At 29.3% G+C, this 20,231-nt stretch overlaps 1 protein-coding gene across 6 annotated transcripts in view; it reads right to left on the bottom strand.

Moving 5' to 3' along the window:
* LOC124420391 overlaps positions 1-20,231 on the bottom strand; it is a 95,604-nt gene that overhangs the window by 36,646 nt on the left and 38,727 nt on the right. For 5 of the 6 annotated variants that reach the window (XM_046953000.1, XM_046953001.1, XM_046952999.1 and 2 more), the window contains exon 2: positions 17,380-17,490. In XM_046953000.1, coding sequence (XP_046808956.1) covers positions 17,380-17,489 — 110 coding nt within the window. In that variant the 5' untranslated portion in view covers position 17,490. Of the gene's footprint in view, positions 1-17,379; positions 17,491-18,534; positions 18,555-20,231 lie in introns of those variants that run through there. The other variant, XM_046952998.1, reaches the window with a different exon arrangement.

The following is a 20,231-nucleotide window of genomic DNA, read 5'->3' as shown; positions in this document are numbered from 1 at the left end:
ACCAACCAACATTTCCGAATATAAATTGAATGAACTAAATGTACTTTTTTCTACTTAAAATACCCCCTCTACTTCACAATCCCAATACACAATTTAGTACAAATAAAATGGTATAAAGTTTAATCTTCAATGTGTTAATCAAGAATATGGTTTAAAGGCTTTTCTGTCTATAAAATCTAACTCTGTTGGTCTCGATAGTATAGACCCAGTGATTATTAAAGCATTATTACCGAAAATATTGATACATATCACACATATTTTCAACAAAATATTTACCATTTATGTTTTTCCTAAAGCATGGAAAATTGCTAAAACTATTTCTATAGCTAAAAAATCCTTCCATACATATCAAAACCTTTTGAGAAAATTATGTCCATGCAAATTTCAAACTTTCTTGACGCAAATAACTTATTACATGCAAAACAATCTGGGTTTCGAAAAAGGCGAGGATGTATTACGACACTTATTGATGTTTCTGAGGAAATTCGTATACCCTTTGATAAAAGCAAAATTAAATTTTTAACGCTATTAGATCACTCTAAGCCCTTCGATTTTGTTAATCATCACACGTTAATAAATAAAATCACTAAATTATTTGGCTTTTCAATATATTCATCTAATATTGTGCAATCCTATCTTCAATACAGAACACAGCTCGTTGTCTCTTCAGGTTTATGATGTACATGATGTACAGTTGTATGTAGTTGTGAGAAGGAAAATGCTAACAATTGTATTATGAATATTAATGCGGTCCTTAATAGTGTGTTCAAATGGGTCAAATGGAATTACCTGAGATTAAATCCAAAAAAATCACAATGTTGTAAGATATGTTTACGGCTTAAGAAAATATGGTCATATATCTATTTATGCTAACCGAATATCTGGAATGCCATTGGAAAATTACTTGAAATATCGATCTTTATTATTAATTTAAATTTAAATTTATTACCATATAATCTTCATTTAATTTCTTACGCAACATCTTTTAAAAATAAACTTTTTTATCTTATAATTATAAATCATTTTGACCATTTTTATGTAAATTATAATCTTATTGTTATAATCTTATTGTTAACAATATTAACTATTTATACTAAAATTTGCCACTTATAATGACTAATGTTGTATGTATTTATAAGACTTTTGTCTTGTAACATTGGGATCATCAATAAATAAAATAGTAGTTATTGTTGTAGAGTTTATTTATAAAAGATTGATGTTTGCTTAACTGATGATTATAGTAACATTTTCGTATATATAAAATTTTTTGAGTCTAATTTTTTAAAAAGCCTATTATTTTTTAACATTTACCGTTTCCAAAAAGTTTAATAGACTAATTTTATAGACGAATAACATCATTGCAAGTGTTACTAACTTTAAGCCATAATTAAAATGCCGTTCCCATTAGTATGCTTTGTATTAAGACTTCATTCGGGCTGCATTGAAATTAACAGTAATCGTTTATATTTAATCGTTAATTCAAGCATTTACAAAATTCCTTTGGCCAAATAGTCCCTGCTGCAGCAATAAGCATTGTTAAAATTGTGGCAAAATAATTAAAAATATTTTTAGAAAAAAAGAAGTAAGAGTTCTATATTCGCCTGTGCCGAATCTTATATACCATTCACCATTGTGTGCTACAAAAATAGTCAGTACCAAAAAGTCCTCTTTTACATCACTTTCTTGGGGCTCAATATGCTTAAATTCATGTTTCTATATTCAATATTATAGAAAATTCAAAAGAGTACCTTTTGAAAAATAAAAAAAGTACCCAAAATATCCCTATTATGGGTTCTCACCTAATTCAGACTTTACATACTTAATTTCATATTTCTAGGTTCAATATTAGAAAAAATTAATAAAGTACCTTTTAAAAACAAAAAAGTACCAAAAAGTTCACTTTTTTCGGTTCTCATCTAATTGCGACTCTACATACTTAATTTCATACTTCTAGGTTCAATATTATAGAAAATTCAAAAAGTATCTTTTGTAGAACGAAAAAGTACCAAAAAAATCCCCATTGATTTGTTTTCGTCTAATCCATGCTCTACATACTTAATTTCATGTTTCTGGGTTCATTATAGAAAACTCAAAAAAAAAAACGAAAAAGTACCAAAAAGTTCCCTTTTATGTGTTCTCACCTAATTCCGAATCTAGTTCATGTTCCTAGGTTCAATATCATATAATATTCAAAAAGTACCTTTTGAAAAAAATACGAAAAAGTACCAAAAAATTCCCTTTTATGCGTTCTCACCTAATTCAGACTCTACATACTTAATTTCATATTTAGTACCATAAAAATTCCCTTTTATGGATTCTCATCTAATTCCGAATATACATACTTAATTTTAGTTCCCAGGTTCAATGTTATAGAATATTCAAAAAGTATCCTTTAAAAAACGAAAAAGTACCAAAAAGAAAACCGGTTTGTCGGTTAACCCAGAACAAAAAACCGGTTAACCGAAATGTACGGAAATCTATTAAATATACTTATATTTAGTTAGATGTACTAAATATGAAAAAAATTATAATGTTCGTAAAAAAATAATTTCTGCAATCTTCTCCAAAATTGGTCTCAAAACTTCCGTTTTTGAGGGCTTATCGCGGAAAAAATATATATAATTTTTGTTACAGTATTTCTGGTCCGTAAAACGACTTAGTGTATTACAACGGGCATATAAACTCCAAAATAATTTAAAAACTTCTGAAATGGACCAAACTATTGTTCTGTATAACATAACCTAAGCTATGTATTATTCTGTATAACCTAAAAATTACGACAATTTTGAGACATATTTCGAAAAAAAAACAAAAATAATATTTCTCTCCAATCCACACAAATTTTAAAATCATTTAAAAGCCAACTTTTTACTTGTTTTCTGAAATTTTAAATTTTTATTTAATATACATAAAATATTTCTAAAAATTTAATTTTTTTGAAACCGGTTAACCGAGACTTAAAAACCGGAAAACCCGGTTAACCGGAAATCGACGGTTCATAAAAAACCGAAATATGCAATAAAAACCGGTTTTTGGTTAACCGGGTAACCGGTTTATAAACACTAGTTCTCACCTAATTCAGACTCTACATACTTAATAGTATAAAAAACGAATTTTTTAACTGTTTTTATTTTTATATATTATTTTCAAGTGTAAATATTGGTCCAACCCAGCAAACACAACGCGTTTAATTGAAATTTTGAATAATTTTAAATGAAAATCTTTCTTGCTTTGGTTAACAGAATTTCAATAAAAATGACTAATTAAAACCAGGGTACAGATAGCGATCGAATTCAATTCGCTCGCGAGCGAGTTTAATTCGAGCGATTTAAATAATTCATTATTATTCGAGCGAATAAATCTTAGCGACTCGCGAGTTTAATTTTAAAACTCGCGATATTTTGAAAATTTGAAAATTTGAAGAGCGTAAAATAGAACTCGCTCGCGATTCGAGTCAAAACGAGTTAATCGCGAGTTTTATAATTTTGTAAATGGAATAAATTAAAATTTATAAGGCATAATCAATTTATATATAAATATGACATAACCAAGCATACATACATACATACATACATACATACATACATACATACATACATACATACATACATACATACATACATACATACATACATACATACATACATACATACATACAAACAAACATACATATATACATACACACATACATACATACATACATACATACATACATACATACATACATACATACATGCATACATACATACATACATACATACATACATACATACATACATACATACATACATACATTCATACATACATACATCATTCAACATGTGTTTTATTATCTTCATAATAAAATTTTCCAAACCATTTGATTCACAATCAATAATCTAACTGCCTGTTTCACAATATCGAAACAACATTTTCTTATAAATATATTGAAAACAAAACCAAAATTTTAAATTTATTTGTTGTTTTCAATACATTTGTAAGAAAGAAAATGTTCTTTCGCATTTAGAGAATAAATAATAAAAAAAATTTAAAGATTACTTGCATGTCCATTAATATACTTATACACATTTAAATGAAAAGGTAGACAATATATTTCTTATACTTTCCCACTTTTGCTTTGTCAGACCGTCATAAAACCTACGGCTACACAATCACACATACATAATTATTTCCCATATTATTGGGTCTTTTTTACTATCACAACAGAACCTGTTTCTTGCACACAGATTTTGCTGATTTTCGGCTCGAATTTAACTCGAATTCAACTCGTTTTCCAATCGCTCGTAAACGATTTGTAAAAACAAAAACATGTAAATATCGCTTACGAATCGAATACAAAACACATAAAACTCTAATTAAAATTGTGCTCGCGTGTTCCAAAACTAAACTGGCGATTTTGAATTTTAAAACGAGCGATATAAATAAAATAGCGATCGCGAGCGATATTTTTACCTACCCTGATAATATCGAAATATAACATCAAACATACATATTAAAACTTTTTCAACAATAAAGTTTGTGTTTGTTGGTTTATATACCCTACAAACATTTGGAAGATATCGTCCATAGAAGATATCAAAGTAATATTAAATTTTTATAATTTGGAAGAAAATCACCCAAGCAATATTGTTTTGATATCGCAATGTTAATATTCAAAAGTAAAATCGGCAATAAACAATAAAAATATTTAAATTAATATATTTTTGATTTTGTAAAGTATTTTTTGTTGCCAAATTGTTGTATTTATTTCTGTAAGAGGATTTTCATCCTACGCAATACGTTTAGGATATCGTTATGTTATCGCATAGATGATATTATAGCAATAAAAATATTTTTTTCAAACTTCAAAATATTTTCAAAATAAGAAAAAAACTAATTTTTTTAAATAAATCTTACTACAATAAGTTAATACGCGATAAATCAAGAATGTAAGTTTATCATTATTTTTACATAAAAAATGGATAGTCATGATGTTTTGGTTTTCAGAGTACTTAAAAGAAATCAATATTAAAAGAATCTTCCTGTGGGTAAAACAAAATTGTGCTGGGGAAGCGTTAATTTGGCATATTTATATTAATATATTTTCCATATTGTAATATTTTATTGCTAACACTAATAAATGTGTATTCAAATTGCCAATTTTTTAATTTCTTATACTTTTCTTCCTAAAGATAATAGAATGGAAATTTTTTGGAAATAAATCTGGCATTTCTAAGCGGCTGATCCGATCGGGATAAAATTTGGCGTGAGCGTAGCCAAGGAGTATTCGAGTTTAATTTTTGAAGATGAACCCCACATATGCCCCAGGGACGGAGCTGTGGCGGCTCAAAGTAGGGTACCTACGACATGTAAAATTTTTAAACTCGTGCCACTTTTTTGTTTTTCATCCAAATACAAAGATTTTTATATTTTCTGAAAGATCTTGACGAGATCTTGAAAAAACATATCACTTTATAATATCCGAGTTATAGGCATTTACAAATTTAGTGATACAAAATTTATCATACCTTGGTCCACCTTTTTTTTGAATACAGGGCGTAATTTTTCAATTTTTTTGTTATTAGACAACAAAATTTCCAATAATATACAAAAAATTTCAGATCAATATCATTTACAGATCCAAAAATATACGTTTTTTAATTTAAAAATTCAAAAAATTTAGATTTTTGCCGTTTTTTTTTTTGCCCAAAATTTTTCTTAACTCTTTTATTAATAAAATAAAATTTTCTTTAAGAACATATAACAATTTTATAGTTTTCTAAAAGGTATTTTTACGCAGAACGCTTTGGCGTAAAAAACTATTTTTCCTATTTTTTGAAAATGTTGCCACTGCGTCCTTCCGAATATGACCTATTTTTTATCAAAACTTCAACTTTGGGCGACATGTTCTAAAATCCCAAAGCTGGGATCAGAAAGCAGTTGTGGAAACATCAATATGTTTTCTATTTACTCCAAAAGTATTTTCCCAGCCCTGAGAGAAATGTGGACCCTATGGTAAAAATCCCATTTTTGGGAATTGCGGGATGCCCTTTGACCTTCAATTTTTTTTGAAATGACAAATTTAACAAGCGTTGAAAATTTCATTGAGTTTTGTTCATAAATAAAGATTTTGTCATGTATTACATATTAGTCCATATTTATCCCTTAATATCTTTTTTTAGTTAGATATGGAAATTCTCGACCCTTTACAAAAAATTTCAAGCCAATATAACAATTTTATAGTTTTCTAAAAGGTATTTTTACGCAGAACGCTTTGGCGTAAAAAACTATTTTTCCTATTTTTTGAAAATGTTGCCACTGCGTCCTTCCGAATATGACCTATTTTTTATCAAAACTTCAACTTTGGGCGACATGTTCTAAAATCCCAAAGCTGGGATCAGAAAGCAGTTGTGGAAACATCAATATGTTTTCTATTTACTCCAAAAGTATTTTCCCAGCCCTGAGAGAAATGTGGACCCTATGGTAAAAATCCCATTTTTGGGAATTGCGGGATGCCCTTTGACCTTCAATTTTTTTTTGAAATGACAAATTTAACAAGCGTTGAAAATTTCATTGAGTTTTGTTCATAAATAAAGATTTTGTCATGTATTACATATTAGTCCATATTTATCCCTTAATATCTTTTTTTAGTTAGATATGGAAATTCTCGACCCTTTACAAAAAATTTCAAGCCAATATCTCAATTATATATTAATTTCAGTTCGTTCTGTTTCGTTTATGATCATGTAGGTAAAAATATCAATGACTGAATTACAGGTTATAGTAATATAGTCCTAAATGTTAATAGGTAGACAATTCGTAATTTTTTACTTTGGAATACCTGTATCGGAAATGACAAGAATTGGTATATAAGAAAACTTCTCAGATTTTAAGTATCATATTTAATAAATCTACAATGAAGATTGCATTAAAGTACGAAGAGTTGTGTTCCGTTTTATGGAGTGTATCTTCAAAAGGGCCAGAAAGAATTGAAGACATTTCAAATTATATAAAAACTACATATAGTAGAAAAGTAGACAAAACAGGCATATCAAAAATTGAAAACTTTTTAAAACCTTTTGATGTAAAAAGTAAGTCTGTGGATGGAAATCAAAAGAAATTTCGATTAAAATTTTGTAGTTGGATGGAAACTACTACGGAAATCTCAACTTACAACACATAAAAAAGAGGGTCACACAAAAACTTTTTTCAATAACAAATGAGGAAATTGCTGATACATTTAACGAAATGCTGAAAAAGGAAAATCAACCTATGGATGCCGTACATATTGCAACTATTCTTCCTAATGCATCACCAAAACCAAAAATCGTGTCAGACTTTTCAGAAGACCAACTAAGAAAAATTCATAACTGTGATGTTGTCTTAATGTGTAAGTGGGGATGTGACGGTTTATCATCACTTCCAGAATACAAACAAGCTTGTGGAAGTCGGACATTAGCAGACTACAAAAGTGTATTTATGTCATCATTAGTGCCATTACGAATTCATCTTATCCCTTAATCCATCATCTTCAAGCATCGGAAATTCATTTGAAGATATATGGATCAATATAACTCCGGGTTCAAAAAATGTTTGTAGACCCATTGGATTTGAATATATAAAGTAGTCAAAGAAAACAACAAAAAATTTAGTGGAATATTTAAAAGATGAAATAAATGCACTGGAGCCCATTTGCATAAAAATAAAGGAATTCTCTATTAACGTATCATATCAGCTAAACTTATCAATGATTGATGGAAAGGTCAGCAATACCATAACAGAAACTTCTTCCTTCTGGAGATGCTCAATATGTAATGAGAAAAAATCGCAATTCTCAAATATAAACAAAAGCAGAAGTATTAATGAAGAAGTCCTGTCTTTCGGAAATATAGAAGTGTGCCAGAGAATCTTACCAAATCAACAAAAAATAATGAAGAATTGAAAGAACTGAGAGCTGCGAAAAAAACAGAATCCAAGAAGAATTTAAAGTTCAGGTGGGATTAAACATCGACAAACCACTTCCAAGTTGCGGTAGTACAAATGACGGTAATACGGCGAAAAGGTTTTTTCGTGATTTTGAAATTACTTCAAAAATAACAGGAATCGACAAGGTGTTGCTTCGAATAGTAAACATAAAATTAATTGAAATCGATTTGGGGAAAATACATCTGAAATTTCTAATCTCTGTATCCATGGAGGGAACTAACACCAACAGTTCACAAAGTATTGTGTCATGGTCAAATAATAATTGAATCGAATATTCTTCCACTTGGAGAGTTAACAGAAGAAGCCCAGGAAGCGAGGAATCGAGATTTTAAGCATGTTCAACTTTTCAGCTCAAGAAAATGCTCCAGGCAATCACAGAATGAAGATATTTTTAATAGTTTACTTCTATCTTCTGATTCTGTTCTTTCAACTATGCGAAAAAGATGGATTTGTTATGAAACTCTATCATCTCAAAACAAGGAAGATTTAAAGGACTTATATTACCTTCTGTATATGTATACCGATATGACAGATTATTTTATAGAAAATAAGTGGTGTTAGGAATTAACTATATAAGTAGGTTGTAAGAATTAAGTTTATTATGTTTAAGATAAACAGTTCAAATAAAAAAGCAATTATACTAACTGATGATATTGTATTAAATTGTGTTTTATATTTCGGTGGACGGGAAAGGTGGTTTGTGTGGGATGATTTAGGTGTTGTTGTGCGTGGCTCATAATAAAATTATAATTTTTTTATTGTATATACAATGTTATAGTCTTTAATAAAATAATTAACTAAATTATTTTTAAAAATTGTCCAAATATTTTATTCAACACCAAATGTATGTTCTGTTCTTAATACTAAAATATGAAAAAGATGAAATTAAAGGACACAGGTTTAAATAAACATATTTTTGAATGTAATTGAGATATTGGCTTTTTTGTAAAGGGTCGAGAATTTCCATATCTAACTAAAAAATGATATTAAGGGATAAATATGGAATAAATTGTTGTAGCTATCTGCGACCCTATTAAAATTTTGATATAAATCATAGTTTTAGAAAAAACAAATTTGTCATATATTAACAAAATCCTTTTTATGAACAAAACTCAATGAAATTTTCAACGCTTGTTAAATTTGTCATTTCAAATAAGAAAATGCAAAAAAAAAATTTAAAAGGTCAAAGGGCATCCCGCAATTCCCAAAAACAGGAATGAAAATCCCAAAATGGGATTTTTTACTTTTTTGCCCATAGGGTCCACATTTCTTTCAGGACTGGGAAAATACTTTCAGTTTTCTGATCCCAGCTTTGGGATTTTAGAACATGTCGCCCAAAGTTGAAGTTTTGATAAAAAAATAGGTCATATTCGGAAGGACGCAATGGCAACATTTTCACAAAATATGACAAGTTTTTTTACGCCAAAGCGTTCTGCGTAAAGATACCTTTTAGAAAACTATAAAATTGTTATATGTTCTTAAAAAAAATTTATTTTATTAATAAAAGAGTTAAGACACATTTTTGGCAAAAAAACGGCAAAAATCTAAAATTTTTTGAATTTATAAATTAAAAAACGTATATTTTTGGATCTGTAAATGATATTGATCTGAAATTTTTTGTATATTATTGGAAATTTTGCTGTCTAACTAACAAGGAAAATTGAGGCCATTTGGTCCAAAATTACGCCCTGTATTCAAAGAAGGCGGACCAAGGTATGGTAAATTTTGTATCAGTAAATAAAATAGTTGTCCTAACCATGCCGATCCATGTTTTTTCTCTGCATGCACATAATTCATTATCTAAGATATTTATAAAAAATTTGGCACAAATATTTCGATTACATACGGAAATGTTACCGTAAAAGTTTTTTTCCGATCGGCCACAATTGGTCATAGCTCCTATATAAGGTCCACACATGAAAATCACTAAAACGCACATAGCTCCTTACTTAATTAAGATATTTATACAAAATTAAGTGAAAATATTACTTCCTTACAAAGAATGTAACTGTAATTCTTTTTCCTGTCCACAATTGGACATAGCTCCCGTACAAGGTTCTCTTCAGAAATACACTTAAACGCATATAATTAATATCCAAATAATGATATCGATACAAAATTTGGCAGAAATATTATTATTATATACAGAAAAGATAATGTGAATTTGTCAAAATTTTAAAAGTTTCAAACATTTTCATATTCAATTAAGAATATTAATTATAATAATTAAAATTCTAAATAAAACAAATGTTAATGTTAATTAAAGTTTTGATTGATTAAAAAATACAGATATTTGTACAAGAGTTTATTCAATTAAAAAATAATCATATTAATTAAATATATAATTAAATTAAAATTTAATACTTATTAACGTCTTTCTTGAATATTTTCTTCTCTGTACATTTAAATTTGTTGTTAAGCGAATAAATGAAAAATGAATAAAAAATGATAACAAACTAGATCATACTCTAGTTTGTTAATAACAAACTAAAATAGGATCTGTTGAAAATTAAATTTTCAAATTCGAATATCTCCTAGGCTACAACTAGGAGATTCTATATATGTATGTAATCTTGTATTTTATAAAATTTTGAAATCGGATAACTAACGAAGAACTAGGATTGTAAATGTTTATATCATACCATAGGTATCTTATTTTACGGATCTCTGAATACGACGCTGATCAACTTATAAGGAACAAAATCGGAAATGTTTTGGTAGATGATACATCGAGGTCAAAAGAGAAAAACATATTTGCCTGAGTTTTGTATTTTTGGATTCGACAAAAAAGCATTAAAATATGTATGTACGTGATTCGAAAATGTTTTAAACTGATATTTTTAGAATTTGACAAAAATATAAGTCTTTATTGGAAATTAAATGTCGTGTAATTTAAACATCGGAAAAACATCGATGTATCGTTCACATTACCGTTTTTTTTAACATCGATGTTTATCATGGATAAATGTTTATATCTGATGGCCTTTCCTATATGTATTAAACACCATACATTATTATTCACATTTTTCACCTTCAGAAAATTACTTTAACGTACATTACTGGCTTATTAATGCAAGTATAGTTATGAAATTCGATATACAGAAAATCTCTCTACCTCTATCCTACTCCTCATTATAGACTTAAATGCTCATTACTGGCTTAAAAATATAAGAATAGCTATGGAATTATATTCAAGACCTTTTCAAATATCAACCCAATGTTTATATGGAAGAATTCCATTTACGGCATACGGTTTGATGGTGGGTTTATATAATTCCGTAAAGCCGATTATAATACTCTTAGTTATGTTATTTTTATGTTTTTGAAAGCTGTTTTATTAAAAATTTCTAATAAAAACATTAAAATTATGCCTCTTTTCACTTTAAGTTACAAAAAGGATAGATTTTGTTTGTTGATGGGGAGTATATTGATTTTGTCATTCCGTTTGTAACACATCGAAATATTGGTCATAGACCCACAAAAGTATATATATTCTGGGTCCTCATTAAATTATAAGACGATCTGGCCTTGTCTGTCCGTCCGTCTGTCTGTTGAAAGCACGATAGAGTCCGAATGAAAACAGCTAGTGGGTTGAAATTGCAAAAAAAAAATTCTTATATGTATGGTTTGTTTGGTATTGAAAATGGGAAATATCGGTCCACGTTTTCGGATATCCCCCATTCAAGTGGCCCTTCGAAAAGCAGCTTTTACAGTCATAACTTGATTAAAAATACGAATATAGTGATGAAATTCGACATAAGTAAGTTTCTTATGATCAAAAATAACTATGCAAAATTTTTTGAGGATCGGTCCATGATTGACCCTACCCTCATATAAGGTCCTCTTCAAAAAATGACTTCAACGCTCATTACTGTCTTTAAAGTACTAGAAGATAGATGAAATTCGACATAAGTTTCATACGAGTCTGAATCTATCTAAAATGTTTTATGAGGATCGGTCCATATTGACCCTATATAAGGTCAATCATATAGGGTCAATGATTCAATAAAAATACGAGTGTAGCGATTAAATTCGACACAAATGAATTTAATGCAAACCAATTTACAAATTTTATGAAGATCGATCCATAATTAACCCTACCTTCCTATATAAGGTAGAAAATTACTTTAACGCTTATAACTAGCCTAAAAATATGAAATTCGACATATGTAAGTTTCATTCGAGTTGAACGAGGTTTGATGGTGGGTATAAAAGATTCGGCATAGCCGAATATAACACTCTTACTTGTTCTCAGTGACTTTTAACATTGATTTAACCAACTTTGAATTTTATTTTTAACCAGGTACTTTTTTAAATAAACTTTTTATTTGGAGTAATGTCAACAAATATTAGTCCTCTTTCACTTAGTCACTTTTTCCCTGGGCTTCTCTTCCCTTCGAGCAAGGAGATTTTAGGCATGCCTGCTGTTCAAACATATTTGAACACAGTTTAAAATCTTATTTTGGTGCATGTGTTTGGTCATAAAAACTATTCGATTAGTTCACTTGAGTTACAAATAAATATTTATCGTTTAAGTTCTTTATGACCTTTAGTAATGATAAGAATGCCAGTACTAAGATGCATATTAATTCTCTTGTTTATGTAACGCATAGACATTATGAGATGTAGTTAGTAAGTTTTAAGTTAGTTTTAAGATTTTGTTTAATAGTTCTTAAGTTTTTAGTTTTAAAAATAAATTAAGTGTTGCTCAAGATTCGTAAGAGTGCTTTACAACCACTCGCGGTCTTGTAACATTCACTGGTAAAATTTGTATTTTTACTTAATACATTTTTTACACCTGCTTAAAACTTTCGAATCAATTATTATTGAGAATTTTTCCATGTGATTGTACAAGTCAACAAAATCGAAATTTTTGAGTGCCTTTTAAATAAAAATAGCTAATTCCTATGTATATCCATCCGCTGACATTGTTTACGTCACTTTTTTGAAGTTTCTACTTAATTTTGCAGGACTAGAACTAAAAGTTGTTTTAACTATATGGAAATCTACATAATGACAGTTCTTCACTGGTACTACTCTCATATAATTTCCATGCACTAACAAGTAAGAAGTTATAGTCGGGCCTCCTGGCTTCCGGTAGGTTAGTGGTTTGTGATATAGTCTGGTAGACCGGAGGTGGTGGGTTCGATTCCCACCCGTGGCACTGGGTAAGGAGCGCACAACAGGCCCGATAAAGGCCTAATTTTTTTTTTAATTAAAATTTTGGGTCTTTTTATAGGGGCTGGGGTCAAATGAGGCCCTATAATTATAAAGTTTATGAGGGTCATCAAGGCTAGTATAGAACTTGGTTTTGCAGCTTTTTGTCGAGATACGAGTATATTGGGGCTAGCTGAAATAATGAACCGATGTTAACCATTTTCAATAGGCCTCGTCTACGGTACCATAGAAGATCACGTACCAAATTTCATTCAACTATCTTCAAAATTGCGACCTGTAGTTTGATTACAAGGTTTACAAGCCCTAATCGGGGGTACAGTTGTATGGGGGCTAGGTGAAATAATGGACCGATCTTAACCATTTTCAATAGGGTTCGTCCCTGGGACAATAGATATCATGTACCAAACTTCATTGAATTATCTTATTTGTCATTAGTAAAATAAAAGAAAAAATTACAAAAATAAAAACTTTTTTGCTGTTTTATACTTTAATTCATTAAACAAAGTATAATAAATCAGGTATTTATTGTTTATTTCACAAAACTTAACAAAAAAATTAAAACAAATTAACTAATTTTTTCTATATCTTAACCAAATTTTGTTCTACATCACAAGCATTACATATATTTGGCGCATGTGCCCCATGGGCAGTTTTGTGGTTTAGTTTCAATTTTTTTCAGGCTTCAAATTATATTATCGAAAATTTTATTATGTCTTATTGTTCAATGTTATTGACATTCTAATACTGACCAATATATTTTTTCTATCACAAAAACTAAAAAAGTTAGCACAAAAAGTTCACACAGTGAAATATTTTCACAGCCCTTTGAAAAACAATTAATCATGTCTGCCTCCCATCATATGTAAAGTTAATGTTTCAAATTTTCAGGGATGATAGATAATCGATAAACGAAAACAAAATTTAATAATGCGATAAAATCGATTACTCGGTTTTCAAGTTATTCGCATTGACAGATGTGCCCCTATGGCGAATGATCCCCTTTCTACCCTACTTTAAAAAATACTAATAAGTTAATTTTTTCGGTTCTCAGCTAATTCCGACTCTACATACTTAATTTCAAGTTATCATAGAAAATTCAAAAAGTACCTTTTGCAGAACGAAAAAGTACCAAAAAAATTCCCATTGATTTGTTCTCGTCTAATTCGGGCTCTCCATACATAATTTCATGTTTCTAAGTTTATTATTATGGAAAACTCAAAAAGTACCTTTCAAAAAACGAAAAAGTACCAAAAAGTTCACTTTTTCCGGTTCTCACCTAATTCTAACTCTACATACTTAATTTTAAGGACTGATATGTCCTATACCTAAAGTGTTGCATAATTCTCTCATTGAATAAGTCGGTATCTCTTACCGTTTGAGTAGTGGGACGCTAGAATATGCTGGGGAATTTATTTATTTATTTGGTCTATAGATTAATATAAATGCTTACAGACTAAAGTTAAACACAAATGCAAAATAATTTTTCTTTTTACAATAGCATTACTTTCCAAATAATCTATTAAATGACAACATTTGTTAAAATTTTCACATATGCGGCGAAATGAGTCGTTGTTAGCATACACGGAGCTGTAGTACATTATTTTCAAGGGTTGAAAGTTACGGGTTGGTCGAGATGGAACATTAAAATTAATTTTACCAAGCAAGAACTTAAGTCAGGTCAGTATTCAATGGTTACCTGTCATCCCGTACTTCGATCTTTATGATCGGGAAAGTCTCCATATATTGGAGATTAGTACTGATTTAGTATGCCTTTTTACGCTTCGGGGAAGTTCTTCGGTGCTGTTGCCATCTCAACAGGATATATTGATACATGCTGCGCGACTATTTGTCGGGGAAATTTTTGGAATTAATTGCCTTTGGAAATTCCTATTTCCATTGTTACATTGATCGGTTCATAAAAGAGGGATCCTGATCCATTTTGATCCATAGGTGCTGTTCCCAAAACAATAGAGCCATCTCAGTAGTGTAGTTGCGGGGGTTAAGGAATACACTGGAATGGGTCATTAGATGATAGAGATTGCATCTTGAATAATGCAACTCTTTCATCACATCATAAAATCAATCTTCCGGACCATCCATGTACAAAAATTGCTACCTGAGTTCTTCATTGAGGAATTCAGGGGAGCATGGTAGACCGTCTCTAGTCTACCCGGTGGATAAAAAAGACCACAGTGAAATAAGGCCGTCAAGGCCGATGCTCACGTTAAATCTTTCGACATTCATACCCTTCTCACGAAGGTGATGGGTATAAAAAAGCACAAATTTCGTTTTTATTTAGATTTTGCTTGGGCAACATATTTTTTACCGCAAGATAAACGATAATACACATAAAATTTTTACCATTAGTATAAATGTATTTTTGTTGTAAAAAAACAAATATTTAATTTTTTTGAGATTTTATAGCATGCGTGTTGGCTTAGAAAATTCTGCTGACGCACATGTCTAATTAAAAAAAAAAAACAGAAATACAACAACAAAATTTTGAGGAAGCTGAATTAATGTAGGAGAATGATAGAAAACAGTTGATAGATTTTTATATGTAGACTTTAATTTGATGGAGAACAGTTGATAGTTCTTTATATGTAGACTTTGATATACACTGGCTGTCGAAATGCATAATAATTATTTGACAGTTTCTAGATTTTCATCAAACCAGTGAGTGTGAGCTTTCTATTAAAATCAAAAATAATTCCTATGTTTGTAAATTTGTTTTGATCGTTGCTATCCCCCTTAAACGGGCACTTAATAATTTTTCCTAATATGGAATACAAACATTTATCGTTTTTGGCATCAAACGTAAAAAAACACATTAATTTGTATCATATTTTTGCCTTTCTGGACAATAAATTTTGTATATATCAAGGATTAACATGTAAGTGTGCTTTATTCGACTATGTCGAATCTAATATATCCACCATCAAACCGTATGCCGTAAAAGAATGCTCTCCTATAAACATCAGGGTGATATTACTCATCAAATTTACTGAAGAGGACCTTATATAAGAAGTAGGGTTCGTAAGAAACTTACTTATGTCATATTTCATCTCTACACTCGTACTTTTAAGCCAGTAATGCGCCTTAGTGTGTCGAATTTCATTGCTATACTCGTATTTTGAAGACAGTAATAAGCGTTAAAGTCATTTTCTGAATTGACCGAGCCACATCAAATGTAGTAGACATGTTTTGACTCGCAAGAAATTTATGTGTCTCCAATTTCATCGCTGTATTCGTAATTTTAAGCCAGTAATGAGTGTTAAAGTCAATTATTAAAGAGGACCTTACATGGGGGGTAGGGTCAATTATGGAACGATCGACATAAAATTTGATAGACAGATATTGGCTCGCATAGAACTTATGTGTGTTGAATTTCATCGCTATACTCGGATTTTTAAGCAAGTAATGTAATTATTTTTTTAAGGGGACCTTATATGAGCGGTAGGGTCAATTATGGACCGATCCACATAAAAAATTGTTAGAGAGATTTTGGCTCGTCAAATTTCGTATTTTGTAATTATAGACCGATCCATACAAAATTTGGTATATAGATTTTAACTCGCATGAAACTGTAATAAAGAGGACCTTGTATGGGGGGTGGGGTTATGGACCGATTATCATAAAATTTTAAAGGTTATTTTGGCTCATTTGAAACTCATTTGTGTCGAATTCCATCGTTATACTCGTACTTTTAAAACAGATATACCCGTTATAGCTGTTTTTCGATTGTCCACTTGAATGGGGGCTATCCAAAATCGTGAACCGATAATGCTCATTTTCAATACCAATTATCTATGGAAAATATTTGTGGAAAATTTCAACCCTATAGCTCATTCGGACTCTATCGTGTTTCAACATACAGACAGACGGTCGGATAAGGACCCAGAATATATATGGGTCGATGTGTTACAAACGGAATTACAAAATCATTCCGTTGTAATACATCTTTTATAATGGTGGGTATACAAATTATTTGATTTTGCTGGATTCGACCTGTAAAAACATGACTTTTAACTGTAAATACATTTTTTCAGTTGTTTTTTTTTTATTACTTCTTAGCAATTGAGATTTCAGCAAAAAGGGCAATGCTTTGTTTATAAGCTGAAACTTGGAAGTTGACGATCGCGTATTTTTTATTACTCTCTATCATAAAGATACCAGATATTTTTTATTGGAAAGTACTTACTTAAACACACATGCTATCATAGAAGAATACAATACCTGTTACTTATAGATTTGTTGTCTAAATCATTAAGTTGTTTTTTGTAATAACTTTCTCCGATGTCATAATTAGCTCCATAAATTCGAGTTCTTCTATGACGGTTAGACATCCTGAAAAAATTAATTTTGAAAGTGATTAATTTAAAGTAAAATAATATACATTTTTAAAACATAAATTTGGTTTACGTAACAACTATTGAACGGAACTGAAATTTATGCGTTAAAGTGATTTTATGAAATTTATTTATTTCGCCAATGAAAATTACAATTTCTTACAGGCAAGCATATTTTATGAATTTCAATTAATTTACACATATTCTATAAATACATATTAAACACTACAACTGCAAGTCCAAAATTTAGCTATCAAAGTTAGCATAGTTTGTACGGAAATATTGAATTTTATGAGGAATATAATTTCTTATTGGACTTTTTGGAATTATAAATTCGATATTTCGAAGTACGAGTTCTGAATTTGTCATACCATTCAATAAATTTACAAAGAATAAAATATTTAAGAATGTTCTTCCACTTTTGAAAATACGGAGTTTATAACTACATATCGACTTTCATAGATTACGGAGACAAAATAAAAGAAATTGTTTTTGGACGGAGTCAATTCTCTTTATATCTCTTTTTAATTTAGATTTTGAGGTTCAAAAAATATGAAATTTTTTTAATAGCACATCAACGATAATTTGTGCGGACATTGTCTAACATCTTAGAAGTACAAATATCTTCTCGTGAATATTTTTTAGCAAAAGCCGCCAAAGTTATAGCGATTTAAAGTTAAAAGAAAAAAAATTCCGAAAATTACGTTTTTACCTGAAACTCCAAAATGTAAGTGTGGATACAAATTAATTTAACCCAAATATTTTAAATATTCGTGGAAAATTCGCTTTTTAAAAGTTTTTTCAACCTCTTCAAAATTTTTTTAATAAATCTAAGCACACATTTTTTATAGACTATTTAACATGGCGAATTAATACGTTAATTTACAATCTATAACTAAAAAAATTATGCATTATTGTGCAGTAGATTAAAAATTATGAAGTTTTAATTTATTTATGCACATATTCGAATGCATTTTTTAAAAATTGCGTTAAATGCAAAATGGTTATATTTTTTAAATGGCTTATATATTTTGCTACAGACCTCATTAATAACAACCTAAAAGAAAATAATTTTATTAATTTTATTTAGCAGGAAGGTGTGATTCGCAAGTTTTCCTGATTTTAAAAATACTGCGTTTTCTGCACCCGAGAAACTTTTATGCAAATATTTTTGTGGTTAGCCAATAACTGCTTGTATATAATTATCTTCTGCTTCTATTTCTGAATTTTAATGCGTATATCAAGGCGAATTCATATAAGGTAGTGTTAATCAATCAGCTGATAATTTTTTTCTTAATTCGCCTGGTTTCCTAGTCAAAGTTTGTTATTATATACATTTCAATTCAGAATATATTTATTTTAATTTTAATATCTTTATCTTTATTTTTTAATATAATATAAATATTTTACAAAAATTTTTCATCAAATGAATTCGCCGTACTTATGGTTTTTGACATTTACGAAAAGCAAAAACAAAATACATGGGAAATGTTGTTGTTGCAGAACCACCACCACCTTATCTGAATTCGCCTTATATAATATAAAAACCGTTAAAATAAAAATCTATATAAAGTTCGGAAATAAATTTCATACACATGACCGGACTTTTGTCAATGCATTTAAAGCGAAGTCGTACTTTTTTCTAACGGCTTATCGATTTTGATATAAGCATTAAAAGCATCATTGTCAGCTACCGAATAATGTTAATTGTTACCAATTTTAATAAGCGGTTTAGGTGTGCTTCTTTGAATTGTCTTTTAACACAAGAAACAACGCGTTTTCAGCGAATAAGAAATTTTGATGAAATTTCTTTTGCAGTTGACATATCCTAGCTTATCTACAATTAACTGCACTTATCATTTAAATGAATTATTAACGCAAAAAAACCGTTGAAATGAAAATCTATATATTTACATGATTTTTACATGAATGAACTTTTTTACACTTTTTTAATGTAATTTTTTAAGTCATGCCATTAGTGTATTCAAACCCCCGAAGCATTTTTCGCTGCTAGGTCAAACTTTTACGCTATAGCTAATTGAAAGTTCATAGTGAGTTAACCGGATTTTTAACATTAATTAATAGAAACTATTAACGAATGAGGTATCATATTAAAGCTCCTTCGAAGTGCCATTGCGGTTTCCGAATAAAAGCATATTTATGGAAAATCGAAAAAATTGTATTTAAACGGCTAACTAAATGGCCAAATAAAAAATTTTTCTGCGAAAAGCACTGTTTACTGTGTATAAGTAAAATGCGGAAAGAGTATATTTAAATACTTAAAACATGTTTTTTCAAAACTTCAACTATAATATTTTTTTTAAAACAGAAAAATTTTGATTTTTTGCACATTTGGTATAAAAAAGTGGGAAAAAATATTTTAATTTGAAAATAATTGCACGCTTTAGAAATGTCAATGACAAAAAACGCGAATATAAAAAATAATAAAATACAAGATTCATTTAATCACATAGAAATTAAATAAAATTTGACTAATTTTATTATATATTTAATTTAATTAATATTTTATAATTTTACGGAAGCTGCGTTATGAATATTGGAGATTTTTACATTTACTAATGAGCTTTCGAAAGACCTTTTAAATGGTACCACTGTCGTCCTACTCCAATAAACATTTATATCTTTGCATAACATGTGTTTACAAAATGGATTCGTGTCCATTAAAAATCAATATTTGTGGTCCGAAATCTGCAAGATATATTCCTTGCAATGTTGTTC

Source organism: Lucilia cuprina, chromosome 5 (genome assembly GCF_022045245.1).
Source record: "Lucilia cuprina isolate Lc7/37 chromosome 5, ASM2204524v1, whole genome shotgun sequence".
In the NCBI taxonomy this organism is placed as follows: Eukaryota; Metazoa; Arthropoda; class Insecta; order Diptera; family Calliphoridae; genus Lucilia; species Lucilia cuprina.
Note: the sequence above shows the minus strand (reverse complement) of the source record. Positions and strands in the feature narration are given on the sequence as shown.